The sequence below is a fragment of the Aquarana catesbeiana genome, linkage group LG01, assembly GCF_042186555.1.
Source record: "Aquarana catesbeiana isolate 2022-GZ linkage group LG01, ASM4218655v1, whole genome shotgun sequence".
In the NCBI taxonomy this organism is placed as follows: domain Eukaryota; kingdom Metazoa; phylum Chordata; class Amphibia; order Anura; family Ranidae; genus Aquarana; species Aquarana catesbeiana.
Genome location: NC_133324.1, coordinates 930,027,044 through 930,053,135, shown reverse-complemented (window position 1 = coordinate 930,053,135; position 26,092 = coordinate 930,027,044). Strand labels below are relative to the sequence as shown.

At 39.0% G+C, this 26,092-nt stretch overlaps 1 protein-coding gene across 1 annotated transcript in view; it reads left to right on the top strand.

The window, feature by feature from the left end:
* Window positions 1-1,028: 1,028 nt before the first annotated feature.
* VAX2 (ventral anterior homeobox 2) overlaps window positions 1,029-26,092 on the top strand; it is a 137,557-nt gene continuing 112,493 nt past the window's right edge. The window contains exon 1 of the mRNA XM_073611042.1: window positions 1,029-1,321. Coding sequence (XP_073467143.1) covers window positions 1,066-1,321 — 256 coding nt within the window. The 5' untranslated portion in view covers window positions 1,029-1,065. The remainder of the gene's footprint in view (window positions 1,322-26,092) is intronic.

The window sequence follows — 26,092 nt, the reverse complement described above, 5'->3', positions numbered from 1 at the left end:
CTTTCCTCTTTTATGTACATACAAGTGCCTTCTCCTAAATAGATTCTTTGTTTACCAATCAATTGCAGGCATTTCACAAGCAGGAAATTGCATTGCAGTAAGCACTCATTTTAAAAATGCCTCCTACCTACCTCCTTTCTCAACAGAAGCATTTATGTGGCTGAGATCCCAAGGTATTTCCTAAGCTTATCTGGAGAACGCAGAGTAGGAGGGAGAGGAGGAAGAGTTTAACATATAGACAAGGCTTTGCTAATCTGGAATTCCCTCCTCCCTCTTCCCACCCACTGCCCCCCATGTCCACCTCTCCATCCCCTCCTTCCCTTACAAAATATATATATATATTTTTAAGTAGTATTGATCTTTTACCAGCGCAATCATATTTCAAAGTCCAACCTGTCAGGGAATAAGTAAAGCAGGGCTTTGGGTCTGGCACAAGACCAGCTTTGAGGAACAGTGAGTGCTCATCGTATCTTTGGAACACTACCTACTCTGACATATGGGGCTTTTTTGAACTGTAGAAGTTCTTCACCAAGGAGAATATTTGGGCTGTCAAACCCTGAACTCTTTAAAGGAGGAAAGAAAAAAAAAAAAAAAAGACCCTGGAACGCCTTCTTTCATTCATTCACAATTCTTTATACTTGGCTGGCAGTGGAAAAAGAAAAAGGCAAGAAAGAACAGAGAGAAGCATCACCTTCTTATAAGTCGACTCTTCAAGAGTCTCAGCAACACTCTTCACAGTCCACAATATATGCCTCTTTTCCATTTCTCTTTTCGCTGCATGGAAAATTCACATCTGGGAGCTACTTGTCGTCTACCCTTATAAGAGAGACCAACGTTGCTGAGGGGACCCTGCGTTTGTGTACGGTGGCAACCATGCCCTATGTGGAATACTTATACAGAACCTCAGCTGATGCCCTTCATGCAGTTGGCTTCTGACTTCTCCTGCCTGAGTGACTCGTGGTTTGTTTGTTTCTGCTTTTTTTTTTTTTTTTTTGGATCAGCTTTCTCAAACTGGTGTTGACGGGGAGGGGGCAAACCTAGGGGTTAAAGGGGGGGCTTCGCCTGATGTTTGATCAGGCCACTAGTATGGGCGATGGAGTGTCCGAAGAGAGGAGCCCTCTGTGTGGGAAGTCAGCCACGTCGTGCACGGAGCGACTCAGAGACAAGGGAAGCAGAGCAGATCTGGAGTGCTCCCTACGAGGCCATAGCATAAAGGACATTCCTGTGACCTCCACCTCTAGCCCGGGATCGTCCAAAGAGGAAACTCAGGACACCCAGTCTGCAGGAGAAGCTGATTACTGTCGACGGATCCTGGTCAGAGGTAAGGATTTAACGAGGGAGGGGGGCAAAACGAAGGGAATGGGATGGCAGAGAAGGACGAGAGATGAATGGAGGCTTGCGAGAGATGGGTGAGCGAAAGCATACAACCTTATCCTTCCGGCTGCGAGGGGGCCTCTGTTTTTCTCTCTTATGCACCAATCGCTTTAATTAACGAGCCAATAGCAATATGTTATCAGAGCAGAGAAACCTCCTAGCTGCAGGTGCATCTCTGCTTGTCATAGCGTTCATGTGGAAGTTACATGATTGTAGTAACGATAAAAATGTCTTAACATTTCCTCTAGTGTCCGCGCCGTGGTAGAGTGCTTGCCATCGTTCCCTACTTAGACCTCAAAAACAAACAAGCCAACTAGGAGCTATGGTGACCTCCTCGCACAGCACAATGTCTGTCATTGTTCCCATCTGGCATCTAGACCTTCCTAGGTGAACGACAATATAGAAACCTATAACTGCTTACGTGACTGTACAAGGCATGAAATATGCATAAGTTGCATGAACGAAGGCTGGCTTCTACTTTCTCATCTACAAGCAGTAAGCTTGGGAGAATTCCACTCCATGTATTGCCCTAGTGCAGCCTTATTTGCGAGTGCGAATGTTATCGTGCATATCAGTGAAGAGCTTTACCGTGCACGAAGGATGAGCTTGCTGGGTGACGAGGCGATGAGTAATACGTTGTAGCTGTGGTTATATTTAGAAACTGCTTCACCAAGTCCCCTGTCGTCACCGCTCTACTGTCCCTACTTAGAGTTATTATTTTGGGTTTTCGATTTTTTTTTTTTTTTTTTGCTAAATTTCTGGCATTCTCTCTGTACCGGTTGCTTTTGTTTTTTCTTTTTTTTTTTTTTTAAATGTAGATAGCCATAACTTTATTGTTCCAACAATTAGGGACAACAAACAGAACAAGGCCTTGTGTCACAGGACTCACGCTCGCAGGCTTCATACACAAACTGTAAACAGAGTAGTGAACAGTCACTGAGTCAGGTTTTGCTCCTGCAGCGTTTCAGAGCAATAATCTCAGCACTTGCTTTAAAATCAATAACACTTACTCCAGGCTCCAGGCAGCTCATACTGCACCTCTCTTTTCATACACAACAAACATATTTTTGTACACTTCCATCTCAGGAAGGCTCTTATCCTGATAGAGTTTTTCTAATATTTTCGAAGCGTAAATGATAATAGGTCTATTAAAAAAAAAAAAAAAAAAACTGATTCTAAACTCCATTATGCAAGTGACAGCTGATTTGATGATACAAGAACAACTACGGAATGGGTTTTATGAGTAAGGACAGCTCGCGAATTAGCATTATGTAATGTGTTTTATCCACAGGCATTTATATTGTATGAGTTAAAGCCTGAGTCTTGGGCTGCATCAGCAAAACATCGGATTTACTGAGTATTCTAGAATTGAATTGATCTCAAACTTTTACCAACTAACCAAAATTTGATGACAATTGTGAAGTGTTGAAGGCCTTTATTATTGTATTGGCTATAGCCCGAGTCTTGGGCTTTATCAGCAAGCCAAAGTTTTTTTTTTTGTATTAAGTATTTGAAATTAGACTGGATCTCCATGTTCAAAATTTGTTGAGGATTGTGAAGTGTTAAAGGACTTTTTATTCTATTGGTTATAGCCTGAGTCTTGGGCTGCATCAGCAAGCCATAGTTTTTTTATATTAAGCATTCAAAATTACAGTGGATCTCCATCTTCAAAAATTGTTGACGATTGTGAAGTGTTGAAGGCCCTTTGTATTGTATTGGCTATAGCCTGAATCTTGGGCTGTTTTAGCGAGCCACAGTTTTTTTTTCTATTATTAAGTATCCTAAATTAGAATTGATCTCAAACTTCAAAAACTGTTGACAATTGTGAAGTGTTGAAGGCCTTTTTCTATTGTATTGGCTATAGCCTGAGTCTTGGGCTGTATCAGCAAACCATAGATTTTTTTTTTTTTTTTTTATTAAGTATTTGAAATTAGAATTGATCTCAAACTTCAAAAATTGTTGACCATTGTGAAGTGTTGAAGGTTTTTTTTTATTCTATTGGTTTTAGCCTGAGTCTTGGGCTGCATCAGCAAGCCATAGTTTTTTTTTATTAAGTATTTGAAATTAGAATTGACCTCAAACTTTAAAAATTGTTGACAATTGTGAAGTGCTGAAGGCTTTTTTATTCTATTGCTTATAGCCTAGTCTTCACACGCATCAGCAAACCATAGTTTCTTATTGTGTATTCTAGATTAGAATTGATCTCAACCTTTTACCCAACCCAAAAAGTGTTGATGATTGCGGAGTGCTAAAGGCTTTTTTTTTAAATCAAGAATTTGGTAATTGTTATTGTGTTGTATTTTTTTATGCCATTTAATGAAGCTAAATAAGCTGTCATGTAATTGATAAATATGTGTACAATGTGTCAAGTTATTTTTATTTAATGTGTGAATGTATGTCTACCAATAGGAGTTTGTAGATATGACTTAACATATACATGGCATGCTTGACATCGATAGCTACATTGATAAACAGGCAATCACAATCTATTATACATCCGTAGAGGAAAAGATTAAATGCTCGGACAATCGAAAAGGAAAATATGTCTAATGCATTTTTTTTTTTTAAATCCCTTTGCTTACAAAAAGTCTAGCCCTTGCCTTGTCTCCCCCCTCCTTTATTCATGAAACCCTCGCATTAAGATAAACGCACATCTTCCCAAACTGATTCCATAACCATCTTTCTTGACAACACCTCTCTCTAAAAGTCTATGTTTAGTGCAAAGCCTTAATATTGTCTGACCACAAATGTACGTCTTTTCTCCTTCCTAATGGAGGTTTTTCAGTTGGTAGAGAATCATAAGACTGGTAATGGCAGAAGCCTTTGTACAGGTTCCTTAGTACAGAAAATTTAGATTGACAGCCATAATGCTTTGCTTGGTGGATTCTTTCGACAATGTACACAAGCAGACTGCCTTGGGAAGGTTGTAATTTTGCAAACAATTGCTGATGAAACGCCAGAAGATTCAGAGCTCTTGTCGAGCGACACGTCTCAAACACTTATTTTTTTTTTTTTCTTCTTTTTGTCAGGGCACAAAACAAGAGAAAATAAATGACGTGGAAGGCTGGAGATTATTAGAATTTTTTTACAGATTTGGGCTTTGAAAAGGAATTGTCTGGGGAGGGCAAGGTCTGGGATGATAGCCCCCGGGATGCTGGTAATAGGTACCTTTTGGTACACGGATGTTTGTGGTGGTTTTATCTATTGATGGTGGCTTTCACCATGGGCTAGGCAAGTCCCCTTTACTGCAACATAAGTGTTTGCTGCATCATGTGACCCCCATTATAACTACTCAACATTAATGAAGGATGTTAACATAAATGCCTATCCCGCTAATAAAAAAAACGTGGAGAAATTTAGGCAACTGTTTTGCTGTCGAGAATGCTCAGGAAAGGATTTGCATCTCCGTTAACTGTGGGTGTCACCATCTGCCTCACATACCTTGCGGTGTATAGAGGTCAGCCTAAGTTCAACAACAGAGCGAGGCGGCCTTAGATGCCATGATGAATGCTTCGTAATAACAGCTTGCCATTTGCGTACAGTGTCCATTTTTACAGTTTAAAAGGAAAATATATATGGAAAAAAAAATGGGAGCCCCTTTTCAAGCCATGTTGACTAAGCCTATTGACCATTCTTTTACCCTTTAGTATTTATGGAAGGGGTGGTGGTGGAGGTGGTAGTGGGGGGGATTGGCTGTGTAGTAAAATGATTTGATCATGTGACACTCAGTAAGTATTGTACTAACTAGTTGTTACAGCTTTCTAATTAGTCACGCTCTTTAATTAAGTGTAAGGAAGTCAACTGAAAGTAGCGTTGGGCAGCCCAGTCCATAATTAATTCAGATTCGTGTTGATAACTAGGATTTTTGATAACGCCAAACTGTATACTATTACATTAACATTGTGGAAGTACTACTACTAGTAATGCTGTATTTAAGTTATCGTTGTATTAAAATATTCTCATTTTTGTTTTAAATAAATCCCAAAAGCGACAACTTCCAAGTGTAGAAAACAGGGACGTCGAAATTTTTGTGATTATTTAGTAGGGCTGTATCAAAATGTTTGAAGATAGTTGTGTAAATAGAAATTACTCCATACAGTCATACACGTATACTAGATACCATATACGCATACATGGATTTTCTTATGGATCCAAATTTTTTTTTTTCTAAATAAGAGGTCCAGGGTGCCGAGTGCATCTGAAAAATTTTACCTAAAGTAATGAGTCACGTTCAACACTTAACTAGGGACATGGTATGGCAAATGGTATATTCAGTACTTGATTGCGCAAAAATTTTATTTAGTGTCATTGAGTTGGTGTTCTTTAGCGATTGTAAATTGCCCGTATTGACATCATACTACTGACCTTTGGGGGGGGGGAAAAAAACGTGCAAAACAAATTAAGATGGGAAACCCTTATGGCATTTCTTAATTGGATGAAGGATGAGTGCCGACATCCACCATTTTGCTGCACAGCGCCCCACTCAACAACAAAATGGTGGACCCACCTAACTCAAGACAACAATTGTGCATTGTTGCAATTGCAATTGTTGCTAGAGTACACATTTTACAACTAGATATATCCTTTTGTGGGAGGAGGTTGGGGGGGTGGAGCATTTTGAAGGGAAACATATAAATAACATTGTTTCATCTCTTTCTCATGCACTATTCTTAAATGGTAAATTACGTTATTAAACTTTTTCTTTATTCCTGGCATAAATGATACGCTTGAAGTTTATATATATATATATATATATATATATATATATATATATATATATATATATATATATATACCCATGCATGATTATGTATTTAAAATAAATAATTTTTAAGCAAAAAATATGGCGTCATACAACGCAAAAGCACATTAACATACTTTTGAAAGTTAGCATGTAATTATTACTTTGAACAACTGAGAAAATTATTTTAAAAAAATGTAAACCATTAACGCAGTTATCAAGGTTGCACTTAATTTTTAGTTTTGTCAGAAACAGTATTTTGTATTTAATTTTTAATAGCGGCGTAACATGATTAAAAAAAAAAAAAAAAAAAAAAAAAAAAAAAACTTTAAGTAATTCAAACTATTTAAAAAAAGTAGTTATTGCATTGCCTTATAACAGCATTAAGCTATGCGTGGCAATAGTTTTATAGGTGTGCCTGATACCTGCAAAATAAAAATTACAAAAGTAAAAATTGCTATTTAAAACATAGTTCTGTGAACTTTGTGTCTGTATCAAAATAGTCTTGTTTAAGTCACAATACCACTAAAAATATACATTTTTGCACTGTTTGGGTGAACTCTTATTTATTATAGAAAATATTTAATATTTTGGAACCTTGGTTTTGCATACAAGTGTTAGCGGTGGGACGATTTCAAATTGGTCATGTCTGCTTGCCATCCTTCAAACTTATATAAATATTATAAACTGTCATTTTTCTTTTTTAGGGATGTTGTATCACAGCTACTATTATAATGTACTTTATCTGTCTTTTAGGTAGCACGTAAACAGGGTGAAAGTATTATTTATGGAAGGCTGCATTCATTATGCAGACTATGTTGTCTATCAAGTCATTTTTGATCAAAAATATGACAAGTTATTTGCTAGGGTTGTTTCCCCCCCCCTCTTATATTTTAGGATATTTTTATTAAAAATTTTAATAAACAGATACCTGTTAAAAATAAAAATATCCAAAAATCGCTGAAAAACTAATTGCCAGATCATAAACTGTGTGTAAGTTCATACATAAAAAAACAAAACAAAAAACAATGAATCCCATATTTAATGAAATATAAAAAAAAAAATTCACTAGTGCTTGGGGCTTGTTAAAAAAGGAACCCATCTAAACATTATCAGCTCAGGAAGAAATGAGTTAAAATTAAAGACTGCAGCGAAATATCATTTCTAGCTAATCAGTAAGGGCAAAGTATGGATAATAAGTTTGCTGAGAGCACCCGAAGGAAATCTAAGAGCTAAAGATGACGTTTAATGCATTAGTCATATCAAAACAATATAGCACGCCCAAGGCACGCAATTCACAGGCTCTCGCTGTTTTGCTTGACACAGTTTCGCCACCAGGAGGGCTGAAATATCTTGTCGCCCAAAAAAAAAAAAGAAAATAAATCAGTTATATAAACAAACACAGTACAGTGTATCATCTGCAGTTTAAGCTCAGTGTCTGCATTTTTTTTTAATGCTAAGCAAGCATAATGGGGAAATGCATGCTCAAAAAGTTGGCCTTTGCCATGACTTATTAGTTAGCACATCCTACTGTTTTTGTGTTTTTTTAAATTATTATTATTATTATTTTTTTCTACTTTTACCGCAAGTACACCTGCTCCAATTTTGTACCAGCATCCCATGCATGTAGTCTAATCAGCAATTTGTGGCCATATTTTTATTAATAAAAATAAAAAAAATAAAAAATAAAAATAAAGCACCAGGAAAGTTTTCTTTTTCTTTTTTTTCTCACCACCCCGATTTTTTTTTTGCATAGAATGAAATAAATCGCTCCAGTATCTCAGCTCTTTTTCAAAATTAACCTACCAAGCTAAAAAAAGTAAAAGTTACATTACCAATTTTCTGTTAATTCACCATGGTAGTTTTTGTCTGTTTAATACCAGCATGCTGCTTGATTAACATTAGTAATGCTCGAATTCTCATTGCATTGTCCAAAAATGTGCCTAGTGGATTGATTACTCAACAAATTACACAGAGATGCAAATAAGAGACTACTTAACCAAAGATAGCTTAAATGACTTGACTGTTTTAAAAGGTATCTTATATGAGGCTGTTAAGGAAATAAGCAGGTATTTAGGAAAATTATAAATTAAAAAAAAAAAAACCCTAAATAATTGTAAACAAATATTTGGGTTAGAGTAATTTAAATCAGACGATTCGGTTATGTGACTTGTATGACTTTGGCACAGTGAATTGTTGTTTTGGACCATTGGTAGTAGATCTCTCTTGGCCTTTACTCTATCCTCTACATTCATTCATAGAATTAAAGGACCGCTCCAGTATCTCAGCCATGGGCTCTTTATCAAAATCAACCCATCAACTAAAAAAATGTATGAGGCTGGTAAAGAAATGAGCAGGTATTTTGGAAAATTATATATATTTTTTTTAAATTTAAAACTCTAAATAATTGTAAACAAATGTTACGACAGTAATTTATATCTGGCGATTCTGTTATTGGACTTGTATGACTTTGGCATAGTGAGTTGTTGTTTTGGATCATTGGTGGTAGATATCTCTTGGCCTTTACTCTGGCCTTTACTTTCATTCATACAATTAAAGTATTGCTCCTGTATCCCAGCTGTGGGCTCTTTTTTAAAATTAACCCACCAACAAAAAAAAAATGTGTGAGGCTGGTAAAGAAAGGAGCGGGTATTTTGGAAAATTATATATATATATTTTTAAATTTAAAACCCTAAATAATTGTAAACAAATGGTACGAGAGTAATTTTATGTCAGGCGAGTCTGTTATGGGACTTTGGCATAGTGAGTTGTTGTTTTGGATCATTGGTAGTAGATATCTCTTGGCCTTTACTCTGGCCTTTACTTTCATTCATAGAATGAAAGGATCGCTCCAGTATCTCAGCCATGGGCTCCCTTTTTCAAAATTAACCCACCAACTAAAAAAAAATTCCCATTTGAGTAACATTACCAAATTTTTTGCTAATTCACTATGGTTGTTTTTGTCTGCTCAAGGTTGTTGATCTAAATGCTTGTTGGTTTAATTACCCTAATCATTTCATATGCAGAGAATAATCTAACAAGTTGGAAATGTATTTCCAAAGATATCTCAGATTTCTATCTATTGTCCATAATTGTTTTGGTACCTACCGTTGTTCAGCTGGTCAAATTTATGTTGAATCCTCCCTCAATCTTGAATCCACCTAAACTGTTTGTAAACAGCCATAGGTTTGCAAAAAACCTAGAAAATTTTATTTTTAGGTTGAGCGAAGATGGGTCAGGTGACTGTAGCCATATTAGTGAACTTGCAACAAAAACAATTGGGTACTGCCCGCGATATTTTTTTTTTGCACTGACATCCAAATTTTCAGGACAAGCTTTCAGGTTGTACCCCTTTCTTCAAGGTCCAAGTAGTGCTTGGACCTTGAAGAAGGGGGTACACCTTAAAGGTTTGTCCTGAAAACTTGGACGTTAGTGGATAGCTGGTTAAACTTTTGGCTGTTCAGCCCGCAGGAGACAGAAAGAAAATCACTTGATGTCCCCATCCATGCTAACAACGTGGAATCCCCTTTGTATTAAAGCAACTGCGGCACCTGTGGTTGCATAAATACAATTGCGCCGCTGAACAGTGACTGTATCTGATTGGCCAATAATTTTCCGGCTCCGTCAATTTTTGAATCAACATTTTTAGAGCCAGGTGGTGCTTGCAGGGCCACCCATGGCTTGAATATCGGTAGATTCAGCATTAATTGGCCAAAATTCTAACCATTTCTGTCCAGAATTAGACCTGATATTTTGTAGAGCATCCACAATAATACACGTACAAGTTTTTGACATTCATTGGAATTTAGAATATTTTATATATTTTTAGATTTCAAATGTTTATATCCTGAGGGGACATACTCCTGCTCACAACTGACTTCCCATCAGTAAACATAACCTAAGTTGATATCTGGCAGCAATTTACACATGTTTGGGTAACAACTGGGCAGTGTAGAAATAATCAAGATAAAACTCTGATAGCATCATTAGATGAAGTCTGCATTGGCTGTATTGGAAATGTTCTTCATGTTTTCCTTTTTTTTCCTTTTTTTTTGCATTTTATGGAAACATTATATGCTGCTTAAGAAAAAAATTTAAAAACAAAAAACATCTGAGAATTCTCTCCCATCTAATTTTTGTCGCCCAACTTCACAGTAATATTTATAAAAACATGATTTTTATTCTTTTCAATGAAATTATGAATGAACAACAATAAAAGTGCACAAATCACCCTAGAAGGACCCATATATCAACACCACTTAGTCCAACACCATCATGATGTTGTTGGGCTAGGTGGTGATCGTATATGTTCTCTTCTTGCATGATTTTTGCACTTTTATTCTTGTTCATCCATAATTTTATGAATGGAATAAAAATCATAATGGTGTTGGACTAGGTGGTGTTCATATAGGGGTTTTCCTTGCGTGTTTTGTGCACTTGTGTTGTTCTTCATCCATAATTTTAATGAATGGAATAAAAAACATGATCGTGTTGGACGAGGTAGTGATGATATATGGATTCTTCTTGGGTGATTTGTGCACTTTTATTCTTGATCAGCCATAATTTTAATGAATGGAATAAAAATCATGATGGTGTTGAACTAGGTGGGGTTGTTATACGGGTTCTTCTTGGGTGATTTGTGCGCTTTTACCTTGTACATCCATAATTTTAATAAATCGAACAAAAATCATGATGGTGTTGGGCTAGGTGGTGTTGATATATGGTTTCTTCTTGGGTGATTTGTGCACTTTTTTTCTTGTTCATCCATAATTTGCATGAATGAAATAAAAATCATGATGGTGTTGGACTAGGTGGTGGTGATATACGGGTTCTACTTGATTGATTTATGCACTTTTAATCTTTTTCATCCATAATTTTACCAAATGGAATAAAAATCATATTTTTATAAATATTTGTGTGAAGTTGGGTACCTTGAAAGTGTTGGTGTTGAACTAGGTGGTGTTGTTATACGGGTTCTTCTTGGGTGATTTGTGCGCTTTTACCTTGTACATCCATAATTTTAATAAATCGAACAAAAATCATGATGGTGTTGGGCTAGGTGGTGTTGATATATGGTTTCTTCTTGGGTGATTTGTGCACTTTTTTTCTTGTTCATCCATAATTTTAATGAATGGAATAAAAATCATGATGGTGTTGGACTAGGTGGTGGTGATATACGGATTCTACTTGATTGATTTATGCACTTTTAATCTTTTTCATCCATAATTTTACCAAATGGAATAAAAATCATATTTTTATAAATATTTGTGTGAAGTTGGGTACCTTGAAAGTTAATTTATTTCTATACTTGCCTATAATTGAATAATTATCAGATGGGGTACCAAGACTGAAGCCCTCTGGTATAAGATATGTTCCTCTTGAGTTATTTGTGCACTTTTAATCTTGTTCATCCATAATTTTACCAAATGGAATACAAATCTTTATTTTTTAAATATTTGTGTAAAGTTGGGTACCTTGAAAGTCTGTTCATTTCCATAGTTGCCTATAATTGATAAATTATCAGATGGGGTGCCATGGTTGAACACTTCTTTTATAAGATATGTTCTCCTTGAGTTATCTGTGCACTTTTAGTCTTGTTCATCCATCATTTTACCAAATGGAATAAAAATCATGTTTTTAGCTGGGTACCTTGAAAGTCTGTTTATTTCCATATTTACCTATAATTGATTAATTATCAGATGGGGTACCATGATTGAAGCTCTCTATTGTAAGATATGTAATTTGTGTGGCCAGCTTAAAAGGAGCGTAACAGGGTAGACATTTGGGAAATGCCATTATACTGTTTTTTTTGAAGGTGCAAGGTCTACATCACTTGTCTTGATCCTTGCTTTGTTGGACAGGCATGTCCATTGTTCCTCCGCCTGATATGCACGTGTAAGCTATATGTTTTTCGTGAACAATGATGGCAATCCTGGAGAGTACACCACCAAAAATAAGTTCCCAATGATAGCTTTCATAATCCAGCCATGTTAGGTTTTCTTTCATATGTTTGAGACAATAAGCAGTCTCTCCTTAGCCCAAAATGGATGGTGACATAGAACAGTTGGTTTCATTATGACGTACAGTCAATGCAAATACAAAATGCCATTTCACTACCATTTGTCTTAAAGGTAATTTTTACAAAAACAGCTTTGCACATCTGAATTGTAGTAGACGTTCGACCCTTGGACCACATATTACTTCTACAACAGAAGCCTTGTTGATGCTAAATAGGTTTTCCTTCGCTGACCCCAAACTATAAAGCCATTGGAGGTTCAAAATGTTTTAAAAAACGTTATTCTGACTTTTTAAAGATTCCATGATAAGGGTAATAGTTCATATTTGATTTGAATTAGATTTCAAGCAAAAGTTTTACAAAATGTCATATAGGTTTACATGTGCTTTAAAGGTAAAAGTGAGCGCAGTGGATGTAAAAGTTTGTAGAATAGGTGCAGCCATAGACACTAGTGGGTCTTCTTTCCATGGAGGAATATTTCTGCATGGGGATAGATTGTAAATGTCATCTCAGTGCTCAACATTTACTGATTAATTCCCATACTTTTGCTTCTTGAATGACCAGTGCCCCCAGGTTATTGGTGGTCCTCCTTGGTAGCAGACAAGTTGTGCAATTTTTAAACAACCATTTTCAAATAACTTTTTGTTTGTGAGTAAAGGCTCGTACACACTATAAGAAAATCAGGCAAACATTTTCGTCCAAAGAATTTTCATACGATTTTCGTATAGTGTGTACACAACTTTGGACAGCCTATTCTGAATTTTTGTATGAAAATTCCTGAAGGGACAAACTCCCATCATCCATCCACTCATTGTCAACTGAGCACTTGGGTTGTCACCCTGTCCCCCAGGCTACCCATGGAGACTACAAGTGCCAGGGTGTTTTTATATATATATATATATATATATATATATATATATATATATATATAAAAATATATATACACACACACACACACACACACACACTACCGGTCAAAAGTATAGAACACCGCCAACTTTCCAGTTTTTATTGAAATATTTGCAATTTAATGTCTCAATGTACTCTGAAAATAAAGCATAGAACAAATAAAAAATTGGACATTATACAGAAATAATGGAATTGTTTTCTTTAACAAAATGTAATCTAACTTTTTGACCCATCCAAGTACCACTTTTTGCAGATATAACAGCCAAACCTAGTTGTGGCATTCTTTCTGTAATGGAAATCAAATATTGTTTGGAAAGTTCTTCCATACACTGTTCCCACAAATGTGTTGCGCTTGGAGACTGCTTTGCTTTCACCCTTCTTTCCAGTTCATTCCAAACCAGCTTGGTGGACTTTAAAGCCTGGTACACACTATGAGTTTTTTTCCGTTCAACCCAGTTCTGCTCGCCCCCCACCCAAAACACACTGATCAGCGCTCTTAGCCATTGGCTGAAAGCGCTGTTCGGGAGTTGGTCGGCTGCTGGTTTTCCAGCGTGCACGTCCGACAGAAGCTGGTCAAACGTGTGGCTTCTTCTGGACCGGCTACCAAACACACAGGCCAAATGTTGGCTGTTTTTTATTGAACTGGCTCATGTCTCCTGGCATGCGTACGGGGCTTTAGTCTGGAGACTGTGCTGGCCATTCCACGATTTAAAGCCTACTGTCTTAGTCTTTTCTTCTAAGGTAGTTTTGACACAGCCTGGAGGTGTGTTTTGGATCACTATCTTGCCCTGACCAACTAGACGTATTCCAGAGGGTATCACATGGTGCTGCAAAATACTACTGTAGTAGTTTTGGTTCAGGGTGCCACTCACTCTGTGCAAGTTGCCGACTGTGGATCCAGCAAAAGAGCCCCAGACCATCACGCTTCCTCCTCCATGTTTGACAGTTGGTGTCATTCACTGGGGAACCATCCTTTCACCTACTCAACGTTGTAAAAAAAAACCCTGCGTGATAAACCAAAGATCTCACATTTTGATTTATCGGTCCATAAGGTCTCATTCTAGTCTTGTGTGTGTATGTGTGTATATATATATATATATATATATATGGATTTATATTTATTTTTATGAGTGATTTATTTAAATAATTGGATCTCTTGTACGTTTTGTATGTTTTTATATACATTTGGGTACTGGGTGTTTTTCTCTTAGTGTGGCGGGGGAGTTGTTTAGGTTTTCTTTCTTTTTTTGCTTTATAATTAGTGTTTATTATATCTCATATGTTGTGAGTTCAATAATAATGGAATGGCTCATGGTTGTTAGTTACTAGTCAATTTGTCTATCTATTGCAATGTTTACTTATCCATATGATGGATTTGCTTTTTTGTGGGACCTGATGAAGTGCATGCTGCCCGAAACTGTTGCTAATATGGATTGAATTGTATTGCATGTGAATGCTAAAGTGCAAACCCACTAGATGTATATTTGTATGATATACAGTATATATATGTATATATATATATTTATATATTTATAGTTTAGTTTTGTTGGTTGGTCATGCTAAGTACTAGGCGTACTCAGTTAATCAGAAGCTTCATATAAGTTTTTATCTGTTTGTTTGCCAACGTTTATAGTGACACATTCACATTTACAGTCATATCGTGGACATTTTGAGGTTGATTTACTAAAGGCATACAGATTTTTCATTTTCTAAGGGAATTTTCCCTGTAGATCAGGGAATAAGTTGAAGCTCTGCTGACTTCCATCATCCAATCATGTGCCAGCTTTTCTTTGTATGTGATTGGGTATTCTCTGCCAATAAACTTTCACCACATTTACTAAGGTAAAGGAAAATGCCCTTGCAAAGTGAGGTTTAGTAAATTAGCCCCCTAATGTAATCACTTTGCTTTAAATTAAAGGGATATTAAAGGCTTCCTTTTTTTTTTTTTCATAACAAACATGTTATACTTACCTGCTCTGTGTAGTGGTTTTGCACAGAGCAGCCCTGATTCTCTTCTTCTCCGGTCCCTCGCCAGCTCTCTTGGACCCTCCCTCTGCCGAGTGCTCCCATAGCAAGCTGCTTGCTATGGGGGCATCCAGGCAGGCTCGTATTCCGGCTCCGTGTGTCCATTCACACACAGAGCCGCGTCTCGGCCCTGCCCTCTCTCTCTCCTCATTGGCTCACTGGCTGTGATTGACAGCTAATGGCTTCCGCTGCTGTCTCAGCCAGTGAGGCGGTAGCGACCCCAGAGAGCCGAGGCTCTTGTGCACATCGCTGGATCAAGATGGGCTCACGTAAGTATTGGGGGGGGGGGGCGAAGCACAGAGGAGATTTTTTATCTTCACAAAAAGAAAACATGAAGTAGAGCTGCACGATTCTGGATAAAATGAGAACCACAATTTTTTTCTTAGAATGAAGATCAGGATTCTCGGCGTAACATCATCTTTCACATAATACAAAAAAAAAAAAAATTGGGCTAACTTTACTGTTTAGCTTTTTTTACAATTCATTGAAGTGTATATTTTCCCAAACAATTGCTTTTAAAAGACCGATGTGCAAATACAATGTAACATAAAATATTGCAACAATCGATATTTTATTCTCTAGGGTCTGTGCTAAAATTATGTATATAATGTTTGGGGCTTCTAAGTAGATTTCTTGCAAAAAATACTGATTTTAAATTGTAAGCAACAAGTGTCAGAAAAAGGCTTAGTCTTTAAAGCGGACCTTCGGTCATTTTTTCAACTTTCCATCTATTAAATCTTCTGCCCTTGTTGTTTTAACTTTGGATAGTAAAACATTGTTTTTTTGTGTGCCAGTAAATACCTTATACAGCCCACTTCCTGTTTCTTGTCTGGTCAATAGCCTAAGCTTATGACATCATGCACAGCTCTCTCTCTCTCTCTCTCTCTCTCTCTTTGCCAGGAAGGGAGGGGGGATGAGTCATAAGAGGGCCAATGATAGTGGCAGAGCTGGAGGTGTGTCTGTGTAAATCCAGGAAGTGAACAGGCAGCAGCTTCAGCTGCCCACAGTTAAAATGATTGCAGACTCAGTGGAGGGAGATTTCTACTGAATATTTGGCAAGTGCAGAATCACAGTATATATAAAGTAATATGCAAAATGGTTGGAGGGAAGCTTCAGAATGGCAAAGATGTATTTATTACAAATTATGTGAGCAGACTGCGGTTCCTCTTTAAGTGGTTAAACTGCCCTCATTTGCAGACCGAAGTTCATCCCTTTGATCTAAACAAACCAAATGATACATTGTTTCTTTTTATCTCTCAGCGCTGAGCAATGTTATGATAAACTTTGCCAGCTGCTTTTTTTTTTTTTTTTGGACAGCTGTGAGCGGGGAACTGCTCTGCACTTGTTACATGAATCATGGAAATGCCGGATTAAGATTGTGAGTGAATCAAGATCACAATATTTTAACGATTAATCGTGCAGCTCTATCCTGAAGGTTAAAAACCGTGAGCCTTTAGAACCACTTTAACTTGTTTTGCTATTTGGATTTAACACAACAAAAAAAAAACTGTGATGATAAGCCAAGGAGTTCAATGTTACTTTTAGGTATTTATTATTATATGAAGTTCTTATTTGCACTGTTATCCCATTCACCCATCAACTATGTATAAAAAAAAGACAAATGGCAAAAGTGTCTCATATGTCCACAGCAACCCTTTCCTTTTACTTCTACATAAATAAATCCATTTCTCTATTCATCAATACATCAAAAAAAAATGTATGCAGTAGAGAGAAAGCTGGTGTCCTGCCCTGCCAGAAAGGACTGTGCTGCAGGGAGAGCTGTATTGATTTAGGAAGTGGATGAGAAGAATTACAAATCCTTTGTCAAGGTAAAACATCCCCCATATATTTTTTTAGCTGGTTACTTGCGTTCAGATTGAAATTAAACCTATTTTGGGAAAATCAACAAATACTTTTTAACGTTCACCCAACCAGCTGCACAGTCTCATTTGCCTTTAGCCCCGTTACACATTAGTGTGACTTCTTATGCAACTTGAGTCAGACAGAATCGCTTGACAAGGGAAACCACATCGCTTTCAATCAAGGCCTAATGTTTTGTGTGGGTTGTTGCACCCCAAACGCAGTTAGGATGCCATTATGGCAACACGAGGGCAATGCGCGCTTGCAGTACATTTCCAAAATGCGCGGCAGAGCGCATGTTTTCTTTACGGATCGCGGTGTTCAGAAACGGGCAGATGTAAATGCATCGTGACACAAGCGCGATGCACATTTACAGTTATCTAGTAAGGCTTGAACCAGATTGGAAATCCTTTATTGGCAGATCTGTATATAATTGGAGGTGACGTATCCGTTCACATGACCCCTGATGACGTCAGAGCTTACTGACGAAACCGGTAGGGTGGCTTGAGTGTGGTACGTCACTTCCGCCATTTGCAGTGCAGCTGGAACGTCAACGGCGTCTCCATACACATGGTTGTGTTTGCTGCATAGCTGCTATGAAGTTTTTTACTTGGTTTTATTTCGTATTTCAAATAAATTTTTGATATACTTCACCAAGGGAGCCTTTTTTCCTCTTTTAACTTATGGCATTGATGGTGTGTTATGACCAATTCCACATTGAGATCTCCACAATACGTCCACCAAGTACCTGCATAGGTCCACAGAAACCCTGACCACACAGCGTTTGGATTGAGCCGCGGTCGTGAGATTCTCCATTGGCACCTTCCAATAAAGCGTTTATGACTACCTGTAATGGGGGTCATTGGATTCTGGTGAGTAGGATGTGTGGCTGGTGATGGTGGTGGAAGACATACTCCTTTACTGATTGCCGAATATAGAAAGATTCTATCCAGAAATTGTTTATTTGAACACTTTATTTCACTTAACAGTGGGATTCCTGATTTTATGATTTTTGATTTTTTGATTTTTTTGTTTTGTTCTACGGTTTTTGTGTTTGTTGATTTTACACTTGGATTCTAAAGCTAAGAAACTTACACATGATATATTGTTCATAAATTGTTGTGTTTGTGATTTATGCAATATTTAGCATTTTTTTGCACTTGCACTTTTACAGAGAGCCCAGTTTCAATTAATTCATTTAATTAATTATTTCGCATTTGCAGTGTGTTTCCAAAACCTGCGGTAAACTGCGCATTTCTGTACAGGAGCTGCGCAGTCTGAAATGCACATATGTGAATGCAGCCTAATTGTTAATGACACTCCCAACGTTAACGGACACATGGTTTTCCGCGTGTTCGTCATGCGCCAAAACGTGCACTGAAAAAGCGTGTGACGTTCCACGTCGAAAAAGGTTCTTTCTTGGGGTGTTTGTCGAGCGTAGGGCGGCCCATTCAAGTAAAAGGGCTGCCCTATTGCGCAAAGCATGTTTACACCAAAAAAATGCTGGGGAAAAAGCGCAAGTTGGACCGCGTGTTTCTGCTACGCTCAGGTGTGAATGGAATGAGAGGAGAGTTTTTAGGCAGCAAGGACCTGGGAGGAGAGGTGAGGGTTGAAAAAACTCCACAGATCTCATCAAAGCCACATTAGAATTGCTTCTTATCTAAAGCTGATGCGACTTCTGTGCTTGGTGCCTGAGTGACCAAATGTCACCATCAGTGCTGTCACGGAATGGCGTGAATACATGATAATGAGTGCCAAAGAGAAAGTCCAAAATCTTTTAATAGCAATATTGGTTCTCAAGCAGATAACATAAAAGATCCAACGTGTTTCAGGGGCCCAACAATCTCTCCCTTCTTCAGGGCTACGAAATGGACACATCCAGGGGCAGACTGACAACTCATGGGGCCCCCGGGCAACAGGAGATTATGGGGCCCCCGGTCAATAGGAGAAGATTATGGGGCCCCCGGGCAATACAAGATTATGTGGCCTCCAGGCAATAGATTATGGGGCCACACAGTATACACACACACATACAGTATACACACACAGACACACAATATACACACATAGTATACACACACAGAATACACATACACACACATGTTTACATACTGTCCCTGGTTTTATTGAGGCTGGCAACCCTGATGGGGCCCCTTAGTGGCATGGGGCCCTCGGGCAGTGCTCGAGTGCCCGAATGGTCAGTCCGCCCCTGGACACATCATGTCTGTTATGTAGCCCTAAAGAAGGGGGAGTTTGTTGGGCCCTGAAACTTGTTGGCTGTTTTATGTTATCTTGCTGTGAACCAATATTGTTATTTTGGACTCTTGGACCTTCCATTTGGCACTCTTGCTAGATTGTATATACATGGGTTCTCAATTCTTGATTCCTTTGCTAAATAGTGGCTGTCACTTACCTGATAGGAGACTGAAATGATGAGGGTGGCCTCTTTTGTATCTCCAGCCCAAGCACCTCTGGAAGTAGAACAGGCAGTGCCAAGGGACACGAGTGCCAGTAGATGTGGATGGCAGAACCTCGGAATGGAAATGCAGACCCAGAAGATCCAGCAGAACATCAGGCCTGTGTCCATCGAGGGAGCAGCAGCACTACAAGGGGAACCAGCAGAAGTTAAGAGGGAACTGTGGTTGAGACGTAAGTTCAGAAGGGCAGAGTCAACAAGTGATCCCATCAAGCAGACAGGAATAGGTATAGATGACTGGAGCTGATTCTAGATGCGTCCAAAGCTGGCACTTGGTAAGAGTGTGGAACTAAATCAAAGTAGTAGTGGAGACACAGAAATAGCCAGGGTCAACAGTGAGCAGGCCACCAGGTGCAGAACCATTAGCTGAATCAGAGTCGTGGATAATTCTTGGTACACACTTTTTTCGGTCAACCCAGCAGGCTGAACAAAAACAAACTAAGTAGTTCGGGAGGAGTGCGCTGTACTAACGATGCAATGTTAGTACGGAGGAGCGCATGGAGGGGGAGCGGAGGAGGGGGTACTGGAGGAGAACAGGGGGGGAGCCTGGAGGAGGACGGGGGGGACCAGAGGAGCCCACTGAGGAACACAGAGGAGGACACAGAGGGGAGCTGGAGGAGGATACAGGGGACACAAAGGAACAATCGATGTGGCGGCGGGGAAGTTATAATCACCAATCTCCCTGTGTGATTCTCCTCTTCTCCACTCCCTCACACAGGGAGATCGGTGATTATAACTTCCCCGCTGCCGCACAGATTGTTCCTGAGTGTCCAGGTATTGGACTAGGCATCGGGAGCATTTCCACGAGGACAAGTACTCCTGCAAATACTTGGTATCGAGACCGATACCGATAATAGTATTGGCATCAGGACAACCCTACTCACAGCCATTGGCTACCAGCGCTGATCAGATGGCGATCAGATGTTGGTTTTCCAGCATGCCCGCTTGACAGAAGCCAGCCGTTTAGCCGGATTCTGTTGGACAAGCTGGTGTACACACGGGCCGAATGTTGGTCGGTTTCTGTTGAACCGGCAGATACCGGTCGATATTTGGGCCTGTGTGTACCAGGCTTAAAACTAAAGTCAGGAACTGGGAGGCAGCTGTACAGAGTAGGATCCAAGATCAGATAAGGGAAGAGCCGGGTCAGTAACAGGAATCAGATGCAGGACACATGTCAGAAAACAGAGAATAAGCTGTAGACCAATCAGCACCAACTCTTAGCTAGAGCATCCCTTAAATAGGCCACCTGGCGCCAACACTGGCTAACAGGAATTCCCTGACAGTGTCTCAATTTGTGGACAGCAGTCTCACCAGAGCCACCGTACCCTGTTATAGTCTGATTGATTTACCAAAAATTCATATTCATCGCCTCACCTTTATTTTTGTCTGGAATGGTAAAGGTCAGAAAATAGCTAAGAAGTAAGGTGAGTAAATGGGGCTAGTGCGTGCGCTAATGTGGTTTCTTTATTGGCAACTCCACTATTAGTCCAGTGTTTGGTAATTATCCCATAGGATTTTCAGATTGTATGACCGTTATAATTTAATCCCTTGTGTAACCAGCCTGGAATGTTTTTGCTTTTGTAACTTCAGTTCTTCTGCATTCTGCTGCGAGGCAAATAATGATTCATATAAAAGTGGGAGTGTTCTGCGTGGATGGTGATGTGTTTGCTGTAATGAGAGCTGCTGCCTCCACGGAGACACCTATGTGTAGGGTCCAATAGAAGAAAATTTTGTGGTTGTGACCCTCTATGAATTGAAAAGTGCTAATAAATTTGACTGACACCATATACCAAAAATGGAAAGTAAACATGCAGTTTAGATGTATCAAGTGCTATAAAAATTTATACAGTATGACATCCAAACAAAATTCTTCAAGTGACAGGTGCTAGTTATTGTGCAATGAACATATAAACCATTAATTATAAATTAGGTTAAAAGCAAATGAAACATATAAACCATCAATAAGCTGAAGACAATTGATGATTGGTGGAAATCCAGTGTTTTAAATCAGTGTGTGAACAATCAAGTTCTTGTACCTCACTCCTTTTGTTATGCAAGTGACCAATGCCGGTCATTGTACTTCACAATGGCCACTTTTCACTTCTCCCACTTCCTTCTCCCCACTTTCTATTTATTTACCCCTGTGTTTGTCACTTTTTTGTATACTTTTGTTTGATTGTTACACGTTTTGTCACAGTGTGATTAGTAGGGTGTGGGTCCTCGGGCTACCCTGAAAGTCTTAGGAGCGGGAGAACATGGCCTTCTGGCTTGGTTCACCCTCTCTCATGGGGTCTCCTTTCGGGGGAGCCCCACCGAGTACTTGGGTGGGTCTGTTTCGGCAGACCTTCCAGAGAAAGGGGGTCCAACTGGTTTTGGCCAGATGGGCCCAGTGAGTACCTCAGTCCCCGTCTGGAGCCTAACGCCCCGAAGGGTCAGGGTAAGGTCCTTCCCAGGGAGGATCGCGCAACATCCATTGCACGTTTTGTGTCATTCTTTATGTGTGTGCACTTTTTTTGGCACCGGGTGGAGTTTTTGGGTGTGCTTCACATGCCCAGGGCTCAAAAAAAAAAAAGTGACCAATGAAATGTATCTCCAAATAAAGTGACAAGTGCTGGGTAATGTGCAAAATGACTGGTAAACCAAATAAATACACTATAATCAATGAATCAGTTTATAACTGGTGAACCTTGTATTTCAAATTGATATGTGAATGAGCAAGTCCTGGTGATAATATTCAGTCCTTTTCATGCGTTGAAATAATATAAGCCAACAACTAAATCAAAGTGACTGGTGCCTTTTATCTGCGCTTGTAAACATATTTCAAAGTTCAGGTGCTCCACTCCGTGCTCCCCTATGTCTCCGCACTCACCAGAGAGTTCTCCCCTCAGGGGGAACAAAAAAATTCAAAAATATATGGGACTTTATGGGCACCGTATTAATGATGAGACATTTTTAAAACTTGCATAGTCATTTATTAAAAATTACATACAAACGATTTTATACATAAAAACACATTTAGAAAAAACCCAAACAATGTATTAACCCCTCTAGTAAAGGTAGGGAGCCTCCAATATACTACAAACAATTACTAAACACAACTTATAGGGCACCACAGGCTCCTAGTATTCAATGTTACAAAGCAAGGGCTGGTAGGGGGTGGATGTCTCCAAGTAGATGAATAAGTCTGTGCTCAACACGTTTCACATTATGGGAAACGCTTCTTCAGGAGCTCGAATGGTTAATTTTTGTTCTATACCCTGTTAGAAGTAAACACAGGCATTTTTAATCATAATAAATTAATTTAAACTAAACTGATATAGAATATACATTATATACCTTCACATAGAGCTGTAAGCATGGAATGTAATCATATGTACTTATGGAGACAGATGTGGATGTGGTGGAGCAAGGGGCAGAGTGGAGGGTACAAATGGTCCCCTATAGATAGTCAGATATGGGGATACACCTAGGTGATGGCTGCAGGGGGGGTATCACGCCTCCACAGCGGCTGCTCCTGATTGAGTCATTCTGACGAAACGCGCAGGACGGAGCTTCAGCGTCATTGCGTCATTTCCTGTTTGGTGCGTGGAATACATGGGAATCCGGGACTTCCTGGTTTTATACTGTCTATTGACTTTTTAAACAATGTAAGTGCAAAATTGTATGTTTATACACAAATTAAACGAGTTAAAACGATATTGTACTATGGAATGTCATTTTATTTTTGCATAAAATGCATGTACTGAGGTGAAGGGGCCGATGATGTAAGGAAACAAGGATATACATCAGCAAAGACCTGTGTCCTATATACAGCAGTGTGGCTGTGGAGGCGTGATACCCCGCTGAGGGGAGAACTCTCTGGTGAGTGCGTAGACATAGGGGAGCATGGAGTGGAGCACCAACGCTTTCAACTATGTTTACAAGCGCGGATAAAAGGCACCAGTCACTTTGATTTAGTTGTTGGTTTATATTATGTCAACGCATGAAAAGGACTGAATTTTATCACTTGCTCATTCAGATAACGATTTGAAATACAGGGTTCACCAGTTCTAAACCGATTAATTGATTAGAGTGTATTTATTTGGTTTACCAGTCATTTTGCACATTACCCAGCACTTTGGAGGTACATTTCATTTGTCACTAACATAAAAAAAGATGCGTATTGGTACAAGAACTTGATTGTTCACACACCGATTTACAACACTGGATTTCAACCAATCATCAATTGTCTTCAGCTTATTGATGGTTTATATGTTTCATTCGCTTTTAACCAAATTTATAATTGATGGTTTATATATTCGTTGCACAATAACTAACACCTGTCACTTTATTGGAGAATTTTGTTTGGATGTCATATATATTTTTATAGCACTTGATATATCTAAACTGCATGTTTACTTTCAGTTTTTGGTATATGGTGTCAGTCAAATTATTAGCACTTTTCAATTCATAGAGCAGCGCCATGACCACTAAATAATTATTCATACCTACAGTGATCACATAAATAATATCTTGGCCAACTGATTTTTTTTTTAAACTGAACTGTTTAAAAACAGTTTGGTGATTGTCAAGCCCTGTGAACAAAAAAGTGAACGTCTGTGAACTCACAGTGCACCAAAGGGTACTGTAATGGTTCAACCACCAAAGAGGAAGGGCCTCAATCCCGGACCCCCCTTCGGGGCAGTACTCTGGTCTAAAACAAATTTAAAAGATGGATCTCAAACTACTGTTGATTTTTTGGGGGCAAAAAAGAAACCAATTCGTCCAGTTTAGACGGGGTACCTCCACAACTTAGGTAATTAGTTCAACAAAAATTGGGAGAAGAAACGGGAAAGGGGCAAGTAGTTAAATGGAGGACCAAACCATGGTATTCATATGCCAAATAAACTTTATTAAAGCAAAAAATATAAAGATAGAAAAAAAATACGTTCTAGGTACCGTAAAATTGTGTTTAAAAATATATTAAAGAGACAACGTCGTCACTCTAAAATATTGGACAACCAGGACATGGCTGTAAACATGTAAAATAACCGCATAGTACATGAATCACGTATATTTCCATGTATCTGAGCCACGATGGTCTATAGGTGGATTTTATCCTGAACACAGAGCCATACTTGTCCCTTTCGGGCTGGTTGTATGCTACATGTACTCTGGTCTACCTAGGCCAAAGCAAGGTGGACCTCACTTCCTAGGGAACCTACCAAAGCTGGTTCTACAAGTACTTGTTGAGGACTCTCCCGAAGAGACACCCTCGGTTGGGGAGAGGAAAACGACCTGAAGGCCACAAATCCTCTCCCCGAAATCAGGGCAGGTCCAATAATCTGCACTCTCAGTCTCAAGTGAAGTGCAAGTCCCATTGATAAATAGTGTATGCAAGAAAAAAAAAAGTAATGTAACATTGAAACTCAGTGGGTCCCAAATATCTTGGTCAAATGCGAATTTTCAGATTTAAAGCCAACCCATACGCTCATACCTGTAACACATAGTCATTTGGTGTCATTTTCACTTTCATTGATTCCACAAAAAAATAAGAAGACCAGCAACTTAGTAAAGGTAGGACCACATGTGACAACATGAGTTGTATTCCCAGGCTACTGTAGTAAAGCACTGCACGGCGTTTTGAGGTATTAGGTAAATAGTTTCTAGAAGAAGAGCACACACACGAGTGGGGTTTCTGCATTAAAACTGAGCTCCAGCTCCCCTTAAGATCCACCTTACAGTGGAGCTTTCCCAGCAGTTCAAGGGTTACATGTTTGCTTTGTCTAGCCTTTCTCAACCTCTTTACCCCAGATGAACCCTTTACAATAATTCACATGTCTGAGAACTCCTGCTAAAACCAATACATTAGGAGTAAGTGAGATGAATGCTCCTTACATTGGTGGCCAGTGGAAAAAATGTCCCTTACACTGGAGGTCAATGGGAAAAATGTCCCTTACATTGGTGGTCAGCGGGAAGAATGTCCCTTACATTGGTGATCAGTGGGAAGAATGTTCCTTACATTGGTGATCAGTGAGAAGAATGTTCCTTACATTGGTGGCCAGTCGGAAAAATGTTCCGTACATTGGAGGTCAGTGGGAAGAATGCGCCTTACTTTGGTGGTCAGTGGGAAAGTCCCCCTTACATTGGTGGTTAGTGGGAAAAACTACCCTTATATTGATGGTCAATGAGAAGAATGCTCCTTACATTGGTGGTCAGTGGGAAAAAAACTTCTTACAATGATGGTCAGTGGGAAAAAAGCTTCTTACATTGATAGTCAGTCGGAAGAATGCCTCTTACATTGGTGGTCAATGAGAAGAATGCCTCTTACATTGGTGGTCAGTGGAAAAAAAGCTTCTTACATTGGTGGTCAGTGGGAAAAAAGCTTCTTACATTGATGGTCAGTCGGAAGAATGCCTCTTACATTGGTGGTCATTGAGAAGAATGCAACCCTCACAGTGGTGGTTACAGTGACTAAGTGGTTAGCCAACCACAACACTGCCTGCCTGTTGTTTGCATGTTCTCCATGTGCCTGTGTGGGTTTCCTCCCACACTCCAAATACATGCTGGTAGGTTAATTGGATCCTGTCTAAATTGGCCCTAGTATGTGTACAGTATGTATTATTGTGAGCTAGGGACCTTAGATTGTAAGCTCCTTTAGGGCAGAGACTGATGTGAATGTACAATATACAGTATGTGCAAAGTGCTGCGT